Raw genomic sequence first — 23,612 nt, 5'->3', positions numbered from 1 at the left:
AAAAAAAAATAGAATTATTAGACTTTTATGTCAGACGAGCGAAGAAAGGCATAAATAGCCTGCACATTCTCCACATCGCGATCCCCCAAAACACCTCTACCTCTCACTTCCCTGTAGGGTTGTTTACCTCGGGCCACAAGGGTATCCAATAGTTGCTCTCGGGAGGCGCCGTTTTCCGAGCAATACCAAACTACGTGATCAAGTACGTGATCGATGTCATCGTCATCGTCATCATCGATTCATAAGTTTATTCTGTAGAGATGTGAGTTTAGTGAATAGTGATTGGACATAAGCTTCGACATCGTGCGAATGAAGCCTCGACTTAAGTCCTCGCCTCTGAACCACGCTCGAGCAGAAACTTTAGGAACTATGGAAAACAGCCACCAAGTTCATTATGTGACCAAATCGTTTGCAAATTTTGAAGAGTACTCTGATGGATTAATGGGAAAAACTCGTTGTTCGAGATTTGTCTATCATAAACTTCACGTTCCGTGGGGCCCATCTTTGCTAGCGAGTCCGCCGAGAGTGCATTGCTTCCATCTAAGTCCAAACCAATATTTGTGGTAACGGATAAATATAATTGCTAGTGGATTACGACTGTGAAATTTGTAACTTAATTTTCGGATTGACTTTCAGTCACGGGTAATAGCGTTGACAGTTTTACTTCATCGCCGACGTTTCGATCCGGGATGGGATCTTCTTCAGGGCCTGTGGTTTATTATGACAAAATTTAAATTAACAAACTCAATCTACAATCTTTCTCACAAACTTACTCGATGGCAGTCAATTTGTTAATTACCGCTACTTTCTTACGGAGATTTGTCCTGTTCGGTCTCATGAATAATGTTTCTGGCCTCACTGTAGGAATAATAACTATTGCAATAAAATGTTTAGTCTGACTAAAAATGCCTTACTTGACAAAAATATAGATCACTTTTCGAATTTGTTCACTATCTTTTGTCACACACTATAGTGGGTGTTTTGCAGCCGGAGGATGGGCGATTACTGTGGGTTATGTGTATTGGGTGGTGGATGGGTGGCTGGATATGATTGTGTTGATTGAGTGGGGTAATCATTGTCGGCAGGTTGTGTACTACAAAAACGGGTTGACGACGAAATCCTCTCTTCTCTCATGTGTTGGATTGTAGCGAGAAGATTGGCGTACGCACAGCTGAGATTATCGGTGTCTGTCCGACGATTGACGGTGTTGGGTGTAGTAGCGATGTGGCACATCTCCAACACTTGAAAAGCTTGCTGTTTATAGGTGATGTCCACGATGGACGGGTTGTTGATATTGGCAAATCTCCGTAAGAAAGTAGCGGTAATTAACAAATTGACTGCCATCGAGTAAGTTTGTGAGAAAGATTGTAGATTGAGTTTGTTAATTTAAATTTTGTCATAATAAACCACAGGCCCTGAAGAAGATCCCATCCCGGATCGAAACGTCGGCGATGAAGTAAAACTGTCAACGCTATTACCCGTGACTGAAAGCCAATCCGAAAATTAAGTGATAAATATAATGCTACTCTCTCTTATACAATAGTCCAGGTTTGTACCAACTAAGAATTTGTGCGAATTACTTAATGCTGATAGGTACTAATGTGTGACTTTCAAATGCTGAAGAATTTTGCTTCGACTTCGCGAATGAGGTTGATTGGACGGTCACGTTTGGGTGTCCAAAACGTCGGATTTTCCATACCTGAGATAACTTCCGCTTTGATTTTTTTATTTGATTTGATCGCTTATACTGATAAGCAAAATATATGCACATAACATATAGGCATCTTTGCCGTGAAATGTGGTACTTCCATTGTTTTTAAAACGCTAACGAACCCAATTTTGTCACTCCTCGATTTTGTCTACACCCGATTTTGTCACGTCCCGTTTTTTCACGTTTTCGACCCGATTTCGTCACCCCAAAAAATTTGAAAATTTTTTAGTCGTTCTTTTTATTTTCGTAAATAATACCGCAAGCATCAATGATTTTCATGAAATAACTTTAACCGCGTGTGTTTTTTTTATCATTTCTGAGCAGGGCTGACAATCGTCATCGTCATAGCACGAAATGCCACAGTAGCGACGAGTTGCATTGTCTTCATTGCTACTCTACACATCGTCAATGACGCGCACGACGTTAGCTTTCGTCGTGTAACCAAATCGTCCTGACGACATCGAAGAACGAAGACTTCATACCGTTATTCTTCGAGCGGCAGCTGCCATGCGAAGATTTTTACTAATTCTTTGTAATAATGAATTTGAAGCAACGTATGAAAGCGTTATGAATGTTTTCGATACATTTATGTTACCAAATTTCCTACTATTTGTTTATTTGAGACGCTATTATGTTTTTACCAGTCCGTCTATAATGACGTGCAATCAATTGTGTGAAGAAGTGACGACGAAAATCGTCATAACTTTTGGCTGCGCGACTATCGTCGTGGTACGCATGCAGCGCGAAGAAAACGAATAGGTGTTGCGTCGTGCAATGTTATGACGAAGACTAATTTTTTTTCGCTTTCTTCATACGACGAGAATGACTATTGTCAGCCCTGTTTCTGAGTGCCTGTTAAGGATTTTATAAGCCTTTTCGATAAAAAATAACGGGTACCGTTCACGCATTTTGCAGGCCTGGTAGCGGGTCACTTTTTTCGGGCTAGTCACTAAAAAGTCTCTTTTTTCGACCTCAAGTCACTAAAGTCACTTTTTCTCGCAAAAAGTCACTATTTTCAACTATTTTGAAACTATTGACCAAGATTTTTTTTATAAAGCTTTATGTATCCATCGGATGATGCTTTGTTCATGGCAGAAATGAAATTACGGATCTTGGAAAAATTATCGCTCGGAAACTTCGCGAGCCATTTAACTCACTGCTCTTATTGGCATTTCACCATTTCATTGAAGGTGTTTTATGTCACAATTTATAAATTGGTATACAGTCATGCAAGCAGAAGACCTGTCGATTTCAAGTTTTTTTTAAAACTCAATCTTTATACAGTAGGGGAAGGTGGGGAGACAAATGATCGTTATGCGGCGAGTTATTTGATAGACAACCTTATTAACTCTATTATTTACTGTGTTTTGTTTCTCCTAAAGTTGTTTTTAGTGGCCACGCAAAATTAGAAAAACTTCTCCCGATAATGACCAAATGCTATCATTTTTTCACAGCAAAAATCCATAAATATACTTAATGAAGAGATAAAAATTCCAACACTCCACTGCAATTTCAGGATTTTTGGATTTTGAGTTATTGCCTCAATTTGAGGAGACTTGATCCCTCATTAGTTATCCATATATAATATAATATAAAAATTTGTCTAAAAAATTCAAGAAAATATAATTTGTTCTCATTTTTTTGTAATTGGACAGATGTAATGAAGGGTTTGCTGTAAAAAGTATTTATTGAGTAGATATCATAGAAAGGAGATCAAGTCTCTCCAAATTTGAAGATTGCATGCACTGTCGAATTCCATAGCAAAAATCGTTCATGAGGAAAAAATTTAAAAGTTTAGAGAGCATGGTCCTCATTACAAGCAGAAGGTCGAACGTTCAATCCCAAGCTCGTTGTAGGGGGAATGACGGCTTTAGTAGGTTTTGTTCTATTATTGTCAGGGGGTTTTTATGACTGATTATGCTCAAATTTGGCCTAAACATTCTTTGCATATCAAAAAATATTGTCGCAAAATTTCATAAAATTTGTTAGACAAAAACCCCCCTGACAATAATAGAACAAAACCTGCCAAAGCCGTCTTTTCCCCTACATGAATCTTCATATTTTTTGTTTCGTTGTCTACCAAAACGATCCGTACTGTTGTTCCTGTCGCACTAAAAATTACAAAAACTTCCGTGGCACCAGTGACAAATCGTATTATTCTCTGCATCTTTCTAAAGTAGGTGTTCAGCTAATCCAATGATCGTAATTTTCACTCATTCTCAAGAGAAGAAAATGCTCATTCACGCAGATTTTCGCCGAGAAATCATTTTCGGGAAAGAAAAACAGGTGTTATGAGTGATAACTAGAGGCCTGAATAAGAGGAACGCGGATAGGTATGTGCCGCCAATCGAACCGTCAAAAAACAGCAGCCAATCGAGCAGGAGACCTGTCAAGCAGCCAAGGAGACCTGTCAAGAGACCTGTTGGCTCGAATACTGAAAACGGCCAAATTCGATTTTGTGTCATTTTTCAATAAACAAAATTGAATGTAATTTACATTAGTTTTCAATAATATATGCAAGTCATTAATAGATTATGAAATGAAATTCCATTGTTTATTGGATTCTATTGTTATGTGATGTGGACACATAAAATAGCGGATTGTGAGATTTTATCTACATAAATCATTTCTTCCTTTTCATGTGTTGTTCTTTGATGAAGAAGATTGAATGCAGTGTTGGCAAAGTCATATTTTCTATCCGCGTTTCTCTTATTCAGGCCTCTAGTGATAACCATATTTCGCTCACTTCCAGTGGCGTGAAACTTTGATTTGCTTGCAAGACTACTCATAGTTTTGAGTAGTCCTGCTTTTGACTGATATTGAGTAAAATTTTCGTGGGGTTAAAAGAGAGGGCAATACAATTTTACTTAGTCACTGAGTAGATAAAAGTTAGCGTGTACGATTTCCGTTTCTTTTCTGAGTTTGTTCTAAGAGAAAAGAGTGGTGAGTGAAAGATGTTTTTCGCCACAAATTATTCTCTTTCGACCCAAAAACGCTTGATTTCGTCTCATTGAACTTGCAACTGGAATTGGAAGTCACTATTAGGTCACTTTTTCTGCAACTGAAAGTCACTAGGGTAAAGTGCCCAATAGTGGACCCCCAACCAATAGTGGACCCTCCAGCCATTTTTGCATTATTACAGCACAATGTAAACATTTTGCTATGAAATTCCATCGGGAGAACCTACCTTACAGTCCTATGATTTGATTACATGCATTGGAAATGCTATGGAAAGCAAAATTAGATGATTTTTTACAATTCTATAAAAAATAAACACGAGAGTGTCCATTATAGGAATATTTTGGGGGGTCCATAATAGGGAAGAAGAACATCACGAAATGGAACATGAAAATCAAATGAAGTGTCGACTATAGGGAAGCAATTTCCTATTATGGACCCCCAGGGGGTCTACTATAGGGCGAATTTAGTCAGACTTCAAAATGTTAATTTCAACGAATAACGTCGTGTATTTGAGTGTTTTATGTATGTATCGTGAAGAGAAGATGCAGAACTTGTTATTCAATATCAAGCAGAATTAATATGTTGAAAATTTCTACTCCTTATGCCAGGAATAGCCATGGACCGCTACTAGGTGGTCCACTATTGGGCATTTTACCCTATTTGGTCCCTTTTTTCGTCAGCTTTGGTCACTAAAGTCACTATTTTGAATGGCTCCGGTCGCTACCAGCCCTGTTTTGCCTTTCCAATTTGCAAAATGAATTTTTTTTCCGATTTTGTCCCATTCATTCCCTATTTTATCACCCCAAATTCACCAGGGGGTGATAAAATCGGATTATTACTGTAATACCTATTGATTCCTTCAGCATTTTCTCATTCGCACTCATGCGCTGAAACTTAGCCTATATCAATAGTCTTTTTCAGAATCTTAGCCTAACATATTCTAGCTGATCATTTATTTTTAAAATTCTCAGATTCGAAAATTAAACCAAATTAGGCCGATACAAATATTTAAAAACAATTTCGCCCCCTCGGATTTTTTTTGCCAAAAAATATGTTTTTGAGGAGGCAACAAAATAAAATTCGGATAGTTTTGAGGATTTTCAAAACATTCTTTAAGAAATCCGAGGAGTTTTTTGATTTTTTTTTTTCATTTTAATATTTCGAACTTTCGGAGACCAGTAGGGCAAAATGTTAATTAAATATTTGTAACGGCCCTTAAAATAAATAAAAACATTTAATCGAGACTATGACTATTTACACATTAGAAAAACTTGCTTTTTTTAATCGACAAAAAGTAAAACTACTTTTAGCCAGAACCGCGTGTACGCGCGCAAGATAAAAACAGCTTTTAAGGTCAAGCCTCCCGGAATCCAAAACTAAATGCACTCGCGTTTTCAAGGGCACCCATTCAAAACGGAAGCCACCCAGGCCTGTCATTTTTATTATTCCACCCATGCTGCGACGTAGCAAAGCTGGAATAATAAGTATGACAGTTATGCGTGGCTACCGTTTTAAATGGGTGCCCGTGACAATGCGAGTGCATTTAGTTTTGGATTCCGGGAGGCTTGTCCTTAACATTCCGATGTTGCTGCTTTGAACGCCAGCTGACAGTTGATTAATATTATATCAAGATGAAACAAATTCCAATAAAATTGTATAATCCTTCTGTTTTTTTATCGCCAAGCAAAAGTATTCTCTTCATTGCTTTACAAACCTGTGAAGCTACATTCAAGTGGTGGAATTAATTAGGATAGAAATAACTCGTCGTGAAGACATTCCACCAAAAAGCTGAAATAATTTACAATACTGAAAAATAAAGGCAAAAATGTATATTTTTCAAGAACAATCTCATCAACACTCAAATTACTGATTAAGATGCATAAAAAGTGGGTGGTAATCCAGTTGCGGCAAATATATCACAAATACTATGAGAGGAACAAAGACGCATTTTTCTGGCAAACTCAACGATAACAATGCTTGCCCATAAATAACTCTACCCACATGCATGAACAATTAATAAACAAGATAATTACCTATTCTAGAAATATTTTTAAGGCACCATAACAGTCTAATTAAAAGCTTCGTGGTGGGTACACGGGGGTAATGCAGTTTCCGCCCATGTGGTTGCATCCGTTATTGATTCAAACGTTTTGCGCCTCCACCGGCGTCACATGTTTCGTAGATGAGGTAATATTTGCCGATAAGCACCAGGAGTTATCAGTTTTTCGCTGTTTAACACCTGCCTGCCACCGAATGTAGCGCGTGCCTGGTAATCTGCAGAGATAATTATCGTATAGAGGATGACATTGAAACGTGGGTTGTTCGTATAGGAGTGCAGAGTTTATCAGTGCATGAAGACGTAAATTGGCGAAGAATTCCCCTTCCGCCGAAACCGCGCATATAGGAAGTCCCATGTGATATTGTGGCTGCGTAGAAGATATTCTTTTTTGATTTGTTTGAAACAACCTAATACCGCTTTTATTTAGTTTTTTTCTCGGAACGTTCATAATCGACCAATGTTTAGCACCTCGCAGAACATGGAGCACGCATTTCGATGCCGAACTCAAGAATGTGTTAGCGTTGCATCACATGATGCTGGTTATCTGTTGTTTGTCTATCTGGGAATATCCAAATATTTTTTGGGACGGAATCTTTGATTATTTGTTAACTTCTTCTTCTTCTATGGCTCTACATTCCTACTGGAACTTGGCTGGCTTTTCAATTTAGTATTCTATTAGTATTTCCTCAGTTAATAATTGAAAACTTTTTCTATGCCCGCCATTGCATGAGTATGTATCTTGTGTGGCAAGTACAATGGATACACTATGCCCAGGGTGTCGACTGTCGAGAATGTTTCCCACCCGAAAACATCCTAGACCGGACCGATAATCGAACTCGCCATCTCCGGATTGGCAATCCTACGCCTTTGCTCGCAAGGCTACTGGAGACTCGATTATTCGAAAGTGGGTTAGTTTACTTTCTGATATTTTCATATATTCATTATAATAATAAAATCTGTATACAAATCACTATCAGTTCGATCGCTTCACCGATAGTGATTGATGGCAGACAGTACAGTATTGCGTGTGCTTGTGCTCTAATGCACTCTGTTATTTACCTAATACCTACTCTGGAAATAGAATGGAGATTCAAATGCAAATGTACACTCTTTTGACGTTTTCCAAACAACAATCACGTACCATTGTTGGTCAAAGATGAATATGTGGTGGTCATGATGCAACCACATTGAAGAAATTATTGTTTGATTATTGTACAAACAGCAAAAACATTCTGTAATTTTGTGAGATCATTGTTAGCGCATGAGAGTATGTTAGTTTCGAATAATAAACACAAATTCAAGTCGAACGGATATTTGCAAAACTAGACATAATTTAGAGCCCATCTTAATTAACATCGAATGAGGTAAAAATTGGTTCATAAGAGTTGAGAAGATTAGTTGACAAGCACTCATATGGGGCTGTACCAAGTCTGTCGATGTAATAAGTAATGAATAAGTAATAAATAAGTAATGAATAAATAAATATGGTAAAAAAATATTCTACAAAACAATTATTGTTGATGATTTATGATTATGTGGTACCCACATAACTTCGCGTACTACTTCTTATGTCTTAAATTCAGCTCTACATGATTCCTAAAGAAATAAATCTTTTTTGGGGAGTTTTTTTTTTGTACAGAATGAATTGTAAAACAATTTAAAACGCATTATCAGCAATTGAAGTTTTTTTTGAAGAATTTTTCATGGAACATCTCCAAATCCGTTCATTATTGTTACAGTTTGTGATATACATCTCTTACGATATGCTCCATGTCGTAAGTGCATAATGAGCAAATAAGGGAGAGATTATTTCATCTCTCACTGGACTCAATCCCAGTTCTAGCGTTGAACATTATACGATGTTGGTTTTCATTAATTTTTCGATCTACTTTTCAAATACCATTGAAATCGACGGCTATAATGGCTATAATTGACAAAAACAAAACGCGTAATATGGTTTGGGTAGAAATAGCCATTTTGGTCCACCCTATTATAATAAATACACACATGCATACCCATTATGAGGAAGTACAACATGCGAACTCTGAGCTCAAACTGATAACCTTTAGCTTATTTTCTTATTCACGTTCACAATTCCAGATTCAGTGGTCGATACGAACACCACATCAAATAAATTTGAATAAGCTATTGAAATGCGATCGAAATTTCGATGGCGGGCTGCACCGTTGTTGACCTGATATCTGAAAAGAATTATCACTATAAAATAAATTTCAATTCGATAAAATTTTGAAAAGCGTCATCAACGGATGAATAATGCTTAATCAATCATCATCATGCCAATGAAAAATCACACGCCCCCACGAGTTGGAAACAATTGTGCCATGCCCATGCCAAACGATATCATCTAATAAATGCGGCTAATTCAATTGTACTGCAGCAGCGATAGTAGTACGCGCGTCACTCTTTACATGCCGAGTCGTGATGAAGCCGCCAAAGTCAGACGACACTTGATGCTCATATGATCTGCACCATCATCATCATCATTAGTGTGATACCGAGTGGGTAATTGAATCACGACGACAAATTTCCGCTTGATCAATGCGCGATCACATGGCATTGTCTGTCATGGTATCCAATGGGTTGGAAGAAGGGGAATCCTTTCAAGCAGGGGATCTCTCTGGTCTGGGTTAGAAAAAAAGGTTTTCCAAGGTAGGGGGAAGTTGTCAATAGAAGGCGCTAATGTGGTTCTGTTTAACAGACTCCAATGACTTCGATGAATTGAGACTTGTATTAGATAATAGTATGGTAGTTAAATGGAAAATTGTGTGGATTCTAGTTTAATGTTTCCATTACTACCCTATTTTGTGCCGGGCAAAAATAGAAATACAAGCAAGGGCGTTGACTCCACTGTGTATAGAGTTTTGAATCACAATTTCAACCAAATAATAAAGTTGTAGACTGCGATTTCTGTTTTGAATGACTGAATCACGCTATGTCAATTGTCCAGGGTTTTTCCTTACTCGGTCAATACCCTCGGCTCGATATCACCACAGTACTTCCCCTGCATACCGCATAGATAAAACCTGTTCTCGAGTCAGTGTGTCAACACCTCTGGTAGGGTAATAAATTCTCCATCTGGCCGGCCAAGTAACACACTGATCGTCCGGCGCCACACTTCATGTTATTGCTGTGGAGTGATCTTGCAATCAGCCCCGCAGGATCGCACTCTCCCTCTCATTACTGTTAATGCCATCATCGCATTGCGCATCTAACATTGAGATACATCAAGGCGCAACACGTGCGGTGTTCTGCAACTATTTTGCCCGATTGCTATAAGCCAGATCACTATAAGCAAATGACTTCCCAGAAATGCAATTATCGTATACGCTAGTCTCGACTGCATCCATGCAGCGGAAGCCAGTTAGAGTTAACGCAAGTCACGAACGAAGCCAAGTTCAATGACGGTCGACGAACGCCGCATCAGCGGCAGATCGATGTCGTCACGAATGGTGCGGTAATCGCTGCATTGTGACAATAAATTAGCACTACTTCATTATGAAGTCAAATATTTATCGTATAGCAATGTTGAGACCACCCCCGATAGAGAAAAGGAAAGTATCGAATTGACCATTCTAATTCAATTATGTTACTGCTTATGACATTCATAATAAAACATATTTAGCGAGGCAATCATGTTTTCTACTAGTCCATTGAATGTAATTACTATTCTGCTCATCGACATCGTCGTTCACCTTGAGAGCTAAACTATAGAGCATTAATGAGCTGACTAATATGATTATCTCTTCGATTATGTAAAAGCAAGCTGTTGATCGAGGACTTTGCTATTGATTTCAATATTTCAACTTTTTCCACTTCTAGATGTATGGTGGTATGCGAGGCATCAAGGGTCTGGTGTGCGAAACCTCAGTGCTGGACCCCGATGAGGGTATCCGATTCCGTGGATTGTCCATCCCCGAGTGCCAGAAGGTGCTTCCAAAAGCCCCAGGTAAGATTCTTTAGTATATCATTGAGTTGTTCAAAGGCTTTAGGCATCCGTGTAATTAGGTAAATAACGTAGTAATTGAAGGTCGTTTGCAAGTATGCATTTTACTGCAACGATGCACAATCGGTAGGGTACGCAAAAAGTCCCACTAATCCCAACCATAGTACTATAAAAACTAGTAAAGAAGCTAACGTCCCCATGACTTTGAGATGCACATACAGCGTCAATGAGCAGTCAGTCAGTTGTGTTCGCAGTTAGTTGGTGTGACTTTGCGATACGAGTCATACTTTGGCTAGCTTTTGATGACGAGCGCGCGTCCTTAGCACCGATTCAATGTTTCAATAACTCAAATCGTCGAGTTGTGTGCACTGTTAGGCAATCATGGGCACCTTACTTATACCGTTGTAGCAGTCGACAGTGGGTGTACATTCAGTTTTTATGGCTCGGAAAGTATTATCGATATTTCATTTCGAATTTGGGCGCGAACACTGACAATTATTTTGTTTTCGCGATATTGGATAATAATTCCATTAGGGATGTTTTATTATCTTAACCTTGAAAACACGTTGAAGTTTTAATAGCTTATGCCCATGATCGCAAATTTGTAACATTTCCTAAGGATCGCTGCTGCTCACCACGTGATGAAATTAATTTATTGGCTTTTTTCGGTGAAAATTATACTAGATATTCTACGCGGTAGGGAGTAGATAAAAGTAATGAAGATTGAGATTCGATAAATACCTCAAGCGAGCGGCAAGTGTGAAATGAATAGAAACTGAAACTTAGCTGAGGTCCAGTTTTGGGAACAAGCATTGTTGAAATCGTTGTTATTCTGCCTAACGTCCACCCAGGAACGGCTTGGGTGGTAGCATGACAGGTAAAATAACAGCGATTTCAACCTACTAATGTGCTGTTCGGCAAGCATGAACAGTTCTATTGATTCGTGGCATTTTTTTTTGAGATTCATACAAGAGTTGCGCTCAATCTCTTCACGCATATCTATGGTAAGAGTAGTCACCATGCTAGTACCCAAGCCGTTCCTGGTTGGACATTGATAGTGGGATAGTACGTTACTACTTGGTTCGACCTGATGCAAAACGCTCTTCAGGTAGTTGAAAGTTGGTGTCGCCAATATGGCCTTTCAGTTAATCCGAATAAAACATCTATTGTTCTTTTCAAAATCGTAACCGTAATGGCTTTTGGTTAAACCTGGGATCTCAAACCCAAATATATCAAAAGAATTTACCCAACGTTCTTCGACCAATTTTGGCTCATGAATTTCTTGTGTGGTGGCAAAAGGGTAAAGTGAGGATAACTTCAAAGAATGTGCCTTATAGCAAAGACTGGTGCATTCTCTTCAACTTCTACGGCTGCTCCCGAAGTTCTCTTCGACGTGGCCACACCGCACATACATCTCAAACAAGAAGCATTTTCTTGTTCTTACCGATTACCGGTTACTCGGTTTTATAGAAGAGAATCCTGTAAACCGCAGATCTACACTAACTTCGTTGTTACCGCTTATGGTTAATTGGGACAAAATTGTGCTTGCTCCGAGGCTTGCTCCAAGTGATCTCACACACGTTAGTAGTTTTTTGACGTAGGACTTACGTCTCTCTTTACTATACCGGGTGTCATTTCAAAATATTCAAATCGACCGCGTTACGCTGTGTTGAAAGATTTTAAACGTTAATAGCGTTCATCTCATCAGTGGACGACTTTCTGCGGTAAGCCCCTCAATCGACAGATTTCAAGTATGCCTTCCATGTCCATGCTTGATAAGACCTGAAAAACTTGTTTCAATAGGCATGAAACTGTTTTCAATGAAAAACATTGAGATCAAGGGAACCTATAAATATGGGTACCGCATAATTCTTGCATCATTCCATTATCACGTTCTGCTTGGTGCAGACACCAGCGAATGAGCAGCCGCTGGGTCTGCCGAGAAGCCATAAAATAGCGCAACGCGATTTTTTCCTTTCATTCTGACCGAGACAAGCGAAGCAACCGCATCATCGATTGAACAGCACTCACACCTTTTAGCAGGGAATGAAGTCGAAGCGACCATCATCAGCCGAAACCTAGCCAGTACATCAGCAGTCCACCCTACAGACCCGACAAAGCAGCAATGCTGAGCAGATACAGGCAGCAACAGCAGAGTCGAGCCGAGACCGGCCGGCATCGGTTTTGAGCCGAGACAGGCTGAAGAAAAGCCACATGATGCAGCATGTATATCCAAAAACAAACGGTTCTTCAGAGAGCCAATAATAGAGATCAATATCAATGCTTTCAATACCCTTCGGGATAGAAATTGTACTTGGGTGCAAAATCCAATATTCTAGAGATAAAATTTTATGCGTGATTTTCATAAATAGCGTCAAAACTAACGCTAAAAGTGGATAATTTTCCTAATTTAACCGCGAAGTAGACGAAGGACTTCGCTTGACCATGCCTTTAAAGATTCATAAGATGTCCAAATCTCTCACATAATCTTATTTGGATAAAAAACACCGATAACAGCTCAAACATTAATAAACTATCAATCGATTTTTCATCAAATGTTGGATTTTTGGCATTGATAAAAAAATATGTAGATAAACATTGTTTGATACTGACCGCACACAAAGCGAACGTGACTGAATGATCGTCCCATGTTACCAATTCTAAATCTTATCACCCGAAATCCCATGTCCGGGTGTTTCCTTCCTTCTACTACTAACAATGTTGTCTCAGAAAAGAACACGTACTTCCCACCTGAACTGCAATTCTAAGCTCGCTTGCCCGGCTTATTGGCCTGTATCTAGCAAAAAGTCCCGATAGGAAATAGATGCCAGCAACGAGCAACAAGCGTAAAAAAGAAGAAGCCCTCTCGAACGCGTTGATGATGATGACGCTTTGGCTGACAAAGAAGCGGGATACAAGACACTAGCTGATTGGCCCAACAATTGGGAAGCAGAGAAGATTCAAAATAAGGTATAAAAGAAAAGTGCATTCGCTCGCAGAGCATTCAGTCTTTTTTATACCATCACTAGAAATTCGCGGTTATTTGAAAAGATCGTTTTCTTACTTTTTGCACTTAGCCGAAGCCAAGAGCCTTTTTCAAGGCTCTAAGAGTTAAAAATAATGTTCTCCTTCAGTCGCTATCGCACGGATTAGAAGGGTCTTCAGTGGAAGGGCTGAGATACAGTATACATCCCCTGCTGAGCCAACTTGTGGTTTATTTCAGGCAGTCCTTTAGTGGGAAGGTTGCCACTGTCGAGGCTAATATTTCGTGACCAGACAGATACTTCCTGAATTTTTTTTTTGATGATTCTTGTTCGAGGTAGATTTGATTTCTGTGTCGGTTTGATGAGAAGATTTTGCCAAGGAATGGTATGCAACGCCGATTATTTATCCAAAATAGTTGATTTGAGAAATTTGGACATATTATGTATCTTAAAGGCATGGTCAAGTCAAGTCCTACGTCCACTTAGCGGTTATGTCACAGACATTACCCATTGTTCGTTTTTTTTCTTATAGGACATTTGCAACAAAATTCCCCTCACGGGATGAGTGGACATCTAACTATTTGGAGAGAAGTATGTCGGACAGCATTGTTCGGCTCCTTCCTCAAATATAGAGCAGGTGCAGTAGGGTGGACCACACTTAGGTCTTGCCTTGTCTTAGACAATCTAGGACAACCAGTATTGAAAAGCATCCTACAAATGTCGGCTGTATATCCGATCATTTTCTTGTCAGTATTAATATTTACAGCACATTATGAATATGACACAAATATTAAAACGGCCAGGCCCACCGTGCAGGCTTGAAATGAATCGCTTGCTTTGAGCGTGCTTACAGCGGCACACTAGGAGTTAACTTTCTGAAATCAGTATGGCGAAAGGCATCTAAGGTTAGATTTCTCAAAATTAAGCACCTTCATCAAAAAAATATTTGGTAGGTGTAGTAGAGGACACCTTCCTACATAACCGGTACCAAATAGTTTTTCGTGAAAAGTTCCTTATTTTGAGAAAACCTGCGTTAGATGTCTTTCGCCATACAAATTTCTGGTGGTTAACTCATGCTGGCTATTTTGCGCATATACGATAGTGCCTGGATGTGACAGCGGCGGGTAGAAAATCAGCCCCTGCCAATAATTCATTGGGAGATAATTTATTACTCAACGGTAATCAGATTATTCAGTACATGCACGAAAAACATACTAAAAGTACTAAACTCGTCATAGACGGTTGAATACTTTCCACTAAAAAGAGCTTAAAATATTTTTTCTGATTTATGGATCGTTCATTCGCCATCTTCCTTGAGAAGTCTAGGAATTTATTCGGGAAATAAATTAGGGATTACTTTTTGAATTCTTTTGAGAATTTCTTCGGAAATTCTTCAGGAATGTACTAAAAACATTCTTACTAAGGATTTTTCAAACCAATTACTGGAGGAACTTCCGAAGAAATTTTTGGATCAATTTTCAAACAAATTTTCGGAGGATTTTTCAAAGGAATCACTAAAGGAGTGTTCACAGGAAATATTTCCGTAATTTTCAAAATTATTCCTGGAAGAATTACCAAGATGAGTCCTCGGAAGAATTTCTGGAAGAAAATCTAAAGTAATTTGTAGAGGATTTTGGCTAAAGAGAAGTAATTCCGAATGGATTTTCAATGAAATTTCTTAAATTTCAAAGGTATTGTCGAAAAAAAAATCTTTAGAGGGATACCAAAATAAATTTCTATAAAAAAATTTAAAAAAACTTTCAAAAGTTCAAAAGAATTTCTTGAAGATTTGCTAAAATAAATGTCTAGGAATGTCCGAAGGAATTTCCGATTAAGTTACAGGAGGAACTTCTAAAGAAATAGGGGGAAAGACGGCTTTGGCAGGGGGGTTTTTGTCGACCAAATTTTATGAAATTTGGCCACAATATTCTTTGATATGCAAAGAATGTTTAGGCCAAATTTAAGCCTAGTCAGTCATAAAAAAACCCTGCCAATAATAGAACAAAACCTGCCAAAGCCGTCATTCCCCCTACCTAAAACAATTTCCTTTAGGAATTCCAGAAAAAAAAATCCGAATAAATTCCTGAAGTAATTTATTAAAATTTCCAAACCAATTCGTTTACGAATTTCCCAAGGAACCTGAAGGAAATTTCCGTATGAGTTCCTAAAAAATCCAAAAGAATTCCAAAAGAATTTCGGAGGCATTTTTCGAAGGTATTTCCAATAGAAGCGTTTAGTAAAAAGATATTTTTGTTACAAGATAAAGATTGTCGCTTCGGTTCCCTTTGTTCTGCTATCCGAAACATGTCACTGACCAAACTGTCAAATCGTATGTATTTTTCCTTCATTGACATTTAGCACCCTATTCTCGCCAGCAAAAGATGTTTCGGACAGCGACGACAGCGACAATCTTTATCTTGTAACTAAAATATCTTTTGTTTAGTAGGGACACGGCAGGTATTTTCGTCTGTTCGTCATAGTCTCGAAAACCAATAAAAGAGACAAGAAACGTTCTGCTATAAAAAACGTAAAACGTCCTATCGTTGTGGTATGTCCTAATGTTGCGGTAGTGTTAAATTAGTCCATTCTGGATATAATAGCATTAAAAACAATTGTGGATACGCTAAAACCACCCCCCTGGCGTCCTATACTATCTCAAGACGTTTGACAATAGCCACCATGTCCACGGACGGTAGCTCGTTACCGTCCGTTGTTATTGTTGAAAATAAACATCATGTGTTTTGTTTACTCTTTGTTTTGGTTAAATCTGAAAATTGTTTTCGAAATAATTTGTAAGATTTACATCTTTGACCATGGGAATTATGTTATTTGATGATAAAATATAATGAACTTTCGAATTGGAGTGAATCGGTAGGTGAAATTAAACGCTACACGAAATCATATTTCGTAACTTGTTCTCATGCTGTGAATCAAACAAAAAATATTATTATTGTTTATACTGTGGTGTGCATCACAATTGAAATGGTCCGGGAATGGAAATCGAACAACATTCAATAGTGAAATTGAAATGAAATAAAAGGTGTGCAGAAAGATGTTTTAGGATTATATTTACATGTTCATAATAGCTGGTATTATTTTAAAACAAATTGAAAATGTGTGGTCAGCAATATTTTGGATAAAATCTAGTTGTTTGTAAAAGCACGATTCGGGATAAGTACTTTTCAAAATGTATGCTGGACATATTCATGAAGATGTTCGCTACGCTGAGAAGCATCTCTTGCCACGGGGTTGGCTAAAACTCATCGAATTAACGACAAGAACAGCTTTTGTTTGACAAAATTCCGTTCAAAAATATGAAAAATCAACGTTTTTCATTAAAAATTTTAATCTTTTGAGCCTATTATTGCGGTAGTGCTAAGGTCCTATTTTTGTGGTATCGATTTCCATAAGAATTGCATGCAATACCGCAACAATAGGACTGACCTTGGAAAAATGTCGCAACGATAGGCAACTGCGTCCTATTATTGCGGTAGTTTATTTTTATTGTGATAAAAACAAAACAACATAAGTTTGTGTCCCTACTTTTACGCTAGTAGCGCTTCAAACATTAAAATTATTTAGCCAAAATATGCTTCTGATGAAAGCTAAGCTTTTAGGGCGTTTAGTATCCATCATGTTGTAGTGCATGCTCGCTTAGGTTTTATCACCAAGATTGGTTTAACACTGCCGGTACCCGTATTTCGGTGCACGCCAACTGAATGTTGGCCACACGAACGGGAACGACGTTAGCAATCTCATGCGTTTGCATCAACTGTATTTCCGAATGACTTTTCGAAGGAACTCAACATTTCCGAGGAAATTGCTAAATAGATTTCTAAAGGGGTCTTCCTAACCCACGCGGTAAGATGCGCGGCTATAAAGCAAGACCATGCTGAGGGTGGATTCGATTCCCGGTGCCGGTTTTCGGTTTGGAATTTGTCTCGACTTTCCTGGGCATGAAAGTATCATCGTGTTGGTCTCATGATATTATACGAATACAAAAAAAATGTAACTTGGTTTAGAAACCTCGCGGCTAATAACTGTGGAAGTGCTGCATGAACACTAAGCAACGAGGCGGCAATGTACCAATTCTAAATTCAATTTTCGAAGAAATTTCTAAAGGAATTCTTGAAAAAAAATTAAGAGAATAGCTGGAGAAATCTCTAAAGTATTTTACGGAGGTATTTCCGAAGGATTTTCTTAGACATTTTTTGAAGCAGCTTCTAAAAAAAATCCAAAGAAATTTGTAAAGGAATTGCCATTGGCATCTCTAAAGGAATTTTCTAAGGAATAAATTCCCGGAGGAATTCCGTGAAGTGTTTTCTTAAGTTTTTGTTAGGATATTTCCGAATGAAATCCTGGAGGAAGATCCGAAGGAACTCCAAAATGAAATTTCGAAATAGTTCTCAGAATGTGATAGTTGTGGGACTTCTTATCATCTGATATGTAACTGCCCAGTTATTGCGTAATTACGTTTTCAAATATTTGATAAACACTTACTCTACTTCTACATTTTTATTTTCTACAATTGAATCAATTAGGAGTAAAACAAGTGATAGAAAAATATTGAGTATTGTGAAAAATAAATGGGAGACTTTTTAAAAATTATCAACCATAAACCTACGACTTCCAAACAGTTTAAATCATTAGTTTTCTGTGCAGTGAGCCGGGAACCGGGTCCATAGGCCCACGTAGTGATTTACCCTATCTCACTTCTCACTCCACACTTCACACTTCTCGTAATCTGAAGAATATGAATTTATCAAACTCACTAATTGTGTCGGTCCGTTGTTCTCTCCCAACAGGTGGCTCTGAACCACTGCCCGAGGGTCTGTTCTGGCTGTTGATCACCGGTGATGTTCCGACCAAGGCCCAGGTTGATGCCCTGTCCCGGGAGTGGGCCAACCGTGCTGCCCTGCCATCGCACGTCGTTACGATGCTGAACAACATGCCAACGACGTTGCACCCGATGTCGCAGCTGAGCTGCGCCGTCACCGCCCTCAACCACGAGAGCAAGTACGCCAAGGCTTACTCCGAGGGTGTGCACAAGAGCAAGTACTGGGAATACGTGTACGAGGACAGCATGGATCTGATTGCCAAACTGCCAGTCGTCGCTGCCACCATCTACCGCAACACCTACCGCGATGGCAAGGGAATCGGTGCCATCGACCCCAAGAAGGATTGGTCCGCCAACTTTACCAAGATGCTGGGCTACGAAGATGAACAGTTCACCGAACTGATGCGCCTGTACCTGACCATCCACAGTGACCACGAGGGTGGCAACGTATCGGCTCACACAGTGCATCTGGTTGGATCTGCCCTGAGCGACCCTTACCTGTCGTTCGCAGCTGGCATGAATGGATTGGCTGGCCCACTCCATGGTCTCGCTAACCAGGAAGTATTAGTTTGGCTACAGAAGCTGCGTAAGGAACTTGGTGACAATGCCAGCGAAGATAAGGTCAAGGACTTCATCTGGAAGACCCTCAAATCAGGACAGGTATGTGTGATCCTAGTGCAGGATGTTTTTGTACTTTTTGGTAAAGAAAATCATTTCTCTGTTGAACAAAAATCAATTAAAATTTGGAGTAAAGCAAATGTATGGCGATTAGAATGAATTGAGTTACAACATGCTCTAATATTGATTGGTCCACGTCCACTAACTGGCCTCCGCTTGAGATATTTATTGCATAGTGTTTCCCAGCACAGGTTGATTGTGGTTGGAATAAAACCACATAGAGATATGACTTTTTTCCGCCACAGAATTTGCTTTCCAAATGATTGTTATCTTCTATCTTCAAATATCTATGCTTAAACATTTTTCATTAATTTATTATTCATGACTTTAGGTCGTTCCTGGCTACGGTCACGCCGTACTGCGTAAGACCGATCCTCGCTACACTTGCCAGCGTGAGTTCGCACTGAAACATCTGCCAAACGATCCCCTGTTCAAGCTGGTATCCAACATCTACAAAGTCGTGCCCCCAATCCTGACCGAACTCGGCAAGGTCAAGAACCCATGGCCAAACGTAGATGCTCACTCCGGCGTCCTGCTGCAATACTACGGACTGAAGGAAATGAACTACTACACCGTGTTGTTCGGCGTGTCCCGTGCCCTCGGTGTTCTGGCCTCGCTTGTTTGGGATCGTGCCCTGGGACTGCCAATCGAACGTCCGAAATCGATGTCCACCGATGGACTGATTAAGGCCGTCGGTGCCAAGTAAATTGGCTATCAACCAACCCTCCTTTTCTTCGAAGAACCAAGTGCGACATGAATCAGCGAACCCCGCCTACGGAGAATGCAAACACGAAAAGAGACAGTGCTTTGACATCTCGTTCAAGAGAATGTCGCTTGCGCAGCTGGCAAAAAAGAACAGAACCGAAAAATTACCAAATTTTCAATTTTCCTTTCCTACTCATTCTTACTTGCGTCTTGTCCTTGATTTCAGTTTTCATAAAAGTTCAAAACAAAGGAAAACTGAATCCCAAACCTTCACACATATACATTTGTAATAATTGTATGATTTTAATTAAGATGTTAAGAGCATTAGTAACTTAATTAGTGTTAGGAATACAAGCGATAAAGCGTGAAGCTTTGCTCATTTTCGGGCATCCCACGTAAGATAAGGCTCACCTCGTCATCTGTGTACAAACTCTGTAAAAAAAAGAATCAACACCAGATATTTAAAGTTGGGAGTCTTGCTTATACGGAAAGCAGAGAAAAACATGTTTTTTTTATTTATTGTCTATTTAAAACCAACTAATTTAAATGATGATAAGTGAAACGAAAGCTTTCGAACTACTACAGCAAGGAAAAGAGTAAAAATTCAATAAAGAAGACCAAAACAGACGAAAACCCCTCGTTGTTTATGCGTGTGTTCTAAAGACGAAAATCAATCATCTCTAGGAACGGCTCGCCGCCATACAAAACATGTATAAATGTAGTTAAAAAAATGCTACCTCATAATCATCTCACTCTGGATCTGAAGCCGTTTAATCATGCTTGATGAATGCTCTATCGTTGATTCCCTCGCATACCGATTGTAGAGAATACTGTTGGCATGAAATTTAAAATAATTACAGTACCTACGCCTGAAACTAGAAACGGAGACTGTTACCGCTGCCTGGTAACTAGTGTCAAACGTATTCTCTACATTACAGTGTACAATGTTTTCCACAAACCTACAATATTTTCTACTTTCCCGCCAACTGCTGTTCAGAATAATCTTCAACGTGTTTGTGCAATCTTCTTCGAATATTATATAAGTCCTCACATCGACATCCCTATACCGCATAACTAAGGTTCGTTTGCTTCGTTCTTCGACTGGCTCTTATAACAAGTGATTGCAAAACACATAGCTTTTTCCCTGAGGCCCAGAAACAATAAGTAAATTAATAACCGCGCAGAGCAGTGTAAAACAAACCCTAGATGAAAAACCAATGATAATAAATTAGTAAGTAGTACAAGCAAAAATGCAACAAAAGTCGAAGTTCAATAGTTTTAGTGTAGCGCAAAATCGTACTCTATTGGCGTACTTAATGCGAACCACTTAAAATATTGCGATTAAAAGTGATGCAAGCCAAATTGGACGAGTCACACGCTGCTATATTGGTAGGTATAAGGAGCTGCCATCACCAAAATATTTAGCACCGATAAACGTTTGATATTAAAATCAATTCAAAGATCTTTTTTCTTTTATGCACATCAATAGATACATATAGGTACCTCTTTAAGGGAAAATTCTTTGTTTTGTTCTCTTTGTTCAAAAGTGAAAGCAATATAGCAGTTCTGCCGATTGCATTATGTCAGATTTTTTTTTTAAATTTGATTGTTTATTTTCGGCAATAAGCGACACCATGGAAGAAAGTGAGAAATAATTTATTGGAATACATTAGATGGTGAAATGAAGTCTCTTCAATATGCATTTATTGGAAATAGTAGAAAGAAAATATAATGACCATTGAAATAATAATGGAGATAACTCTCACCAGTGGCGCTCGTAACCTCGTAACCGTTAAGAGTCATATAACATTAAAATCATGACATTCCTTGACATTTTTGTAGTTTCGGTAGTTTCACTCTCATGCATGTACATATGTATTTACAACAATGATCTGTTAGACATTGTTTTACATAAAATCCTTGAAGTATTGCATGCTTATCAAAAATATCGAATTGTAAATAACTTTTGAGAAAAGTGATGAGCGAATTAGCAATTAGTTATCCTATAACCACAAACAAACAGACGTATCAGTTAGAACAATTTCCTGAAAAATTCATCGCCCAGTTACCTTATCACCATCTCGCGTGCATGTTGCCCGAAATGTTGTTTAGTACGACAATGTCAACAGAAGGCGCTAGTGTCAGATGTCAAATCTAAAGGTAAACGATGCGCGCCTCTAGGTGTGAAAGGAATAATTAGTTAAATTGAAAACGACCGTTTATAGCATGGACAATGGGAATTTCATCAGAGTTAGCGTCTGTTTGTCTGTCCTATAACATGTATAATCTTCTTCTTCTTTTTCTATCTCTATATATAAAAATGAGTTTGCCTTTGCTTTGAGGCAATATAACTAACAAACGGATGGACCAATTTGCAATATTTCCTCACTAATCGATTCGACTTGAGGTCAGCTGTGTTTGTACACACTAAAGAGTTGATCAATTTGACGAGGAAATATGAAAAAAAATCAAAATGCAACGGTTCCATGAGTTCTGAAGAAAGTCATCAAGCTGGAACTGAAATCGATTCAGAGTGCGACGCTGCAATCAATAAAATGATTAACAGATCGAAAATAAAACCCGAGCGAGATCGGAAAGGTTCGTTAGTTATAAATTATTTTCTAAATTGTACTTCAATCAAATCGTATCGTATACATAAATGTTTGCTTATATATTTACAGGATTGAATAGTGGAATAAACTCAGATCGCTGCCCAGAAATACATGCAAAGCATTTACAATAAATTCTTGTTTGCACTTCCCTTGGCACTGCCACATAATAGTTATTTTACAAACTTTACAAACTTTACTTTATTTTACATCTTTACAAACCCATTATAAATCGAGTTATGACAATGTAAACCATTTTCAATAAATATACATAGTTGAAAAGCTCAAGAAATTTATATTTATTTACCTCGATAAAATATTTGGACTAATATTTAATAGTCAACGAAAAATAACTTATATTTTAATCAAAATATTTATACTATTCACTGAAGCATCATTTAAAAGCTACCGCATCATATCGTGTAAGTCACCAAAAAATCACGTAGCTGTTACGTGACACTCTGATGAAGGGAGTGTTCATGAGTTCATTTTTTGTTGACTCACGTTTCACGTAGCAGTTACGTGGAAAAGGTGATGGAAAAAAGCCACCTATGTTTTCACGTAGTAATGACCGTTATCGGAGAACGTACACTCTGAAAAATCTTCACGTCATATTTACCTGAAAACAAATGTGGTTCTCATCCACCATACTTTTCACGTAAGAGCGACCTGAATGACATGTAACCTGAACGAAGTTTAGCTTCGTTGAGTTACGTGATTTATCCGGTGAATCTGACTGGATTTTCCAGTACTAATGACGTGAAGTTTGAAAGTAGTTACGTGTTTGATCAGGTGAACCTTACGTGAATTCTACGTACCGGTTACGTGAACTTTTAGTGAAAGCTACATGAAATCAGGCAACCACTACATGGTTTGAAATATATTGCAAAAATGTTTTTTTTTAATGAATACAAAATAAGTTAGTGACGCCCGCAGCCGTAAAACGGAGACCTCTTCGCATGTTGATGTGTTGAAATGCATTTGATGCAGAACGATGTTTTTATCATTAGACAGAGAATGCTGTCATTCGGCCATTACGCTTCGAAGTTATCGCTAAAACACTGTTGGAGAACAAATCAAAGTTACTGACGAATATCGAATGGA

General features: G+C 38.5%; 1 protein-coding gene across 4 annotated transcripts in view; it reads left to right on the top strand.

Annotated features, from left to right (window-relative positions):
• Positions 1-21,585, top strand: part of LOC134224994 (probable citrate synthase 2, mitochondrial) — a 33,131-nt gene extending 11,546 nt beyond the window's left edge. For all 4 annotated transcript variants that reach the window (XM_062704715.1, XM_062704716.1, XM_062704718.1 and 1 more), the window contains exons 4-6: positions 10,572-10,698; positions 18,485-19,176; positions 19,526-21,585. In XM_062704715.1, the coding sequence (XP_062560699.1) occupies positions 10,572-10,698; positions 18,485-19,176; positions 19,526-19,900 (1,194 nt within the window). In that variant the 3' untranslated portion in view covers positions 19,901-21,585. The remainder of the gene's footprint in view (positions 1-10,571; positions 10,699-18,484; positions 19,177-19,525) is intronic.
• The last annotated feature ends 2,027 nt before the right edge of the window (positions 21,586-23,612 follow it).

This window comes from Armigeres subalbatus, chromosome 3 (assembly GCF_024139115.2).
Source record: "Armigeres subalbatus isolate Guangzhou_Male chromosome 3, GZ_Asu_2, whole genome shotgun sequence".
Taxonomy (NCBI): Eukaryota; Metazoa; Arthropoda; class Insecta; order Diptera; family Culicidae; genus Armigeres; species Armigeres subalbatus.
The sequence above is the reverse complement of the archived record's forward strand: the minus strand, read 5'-3'. Positions and strand labels throughout refer to the sequence as shown.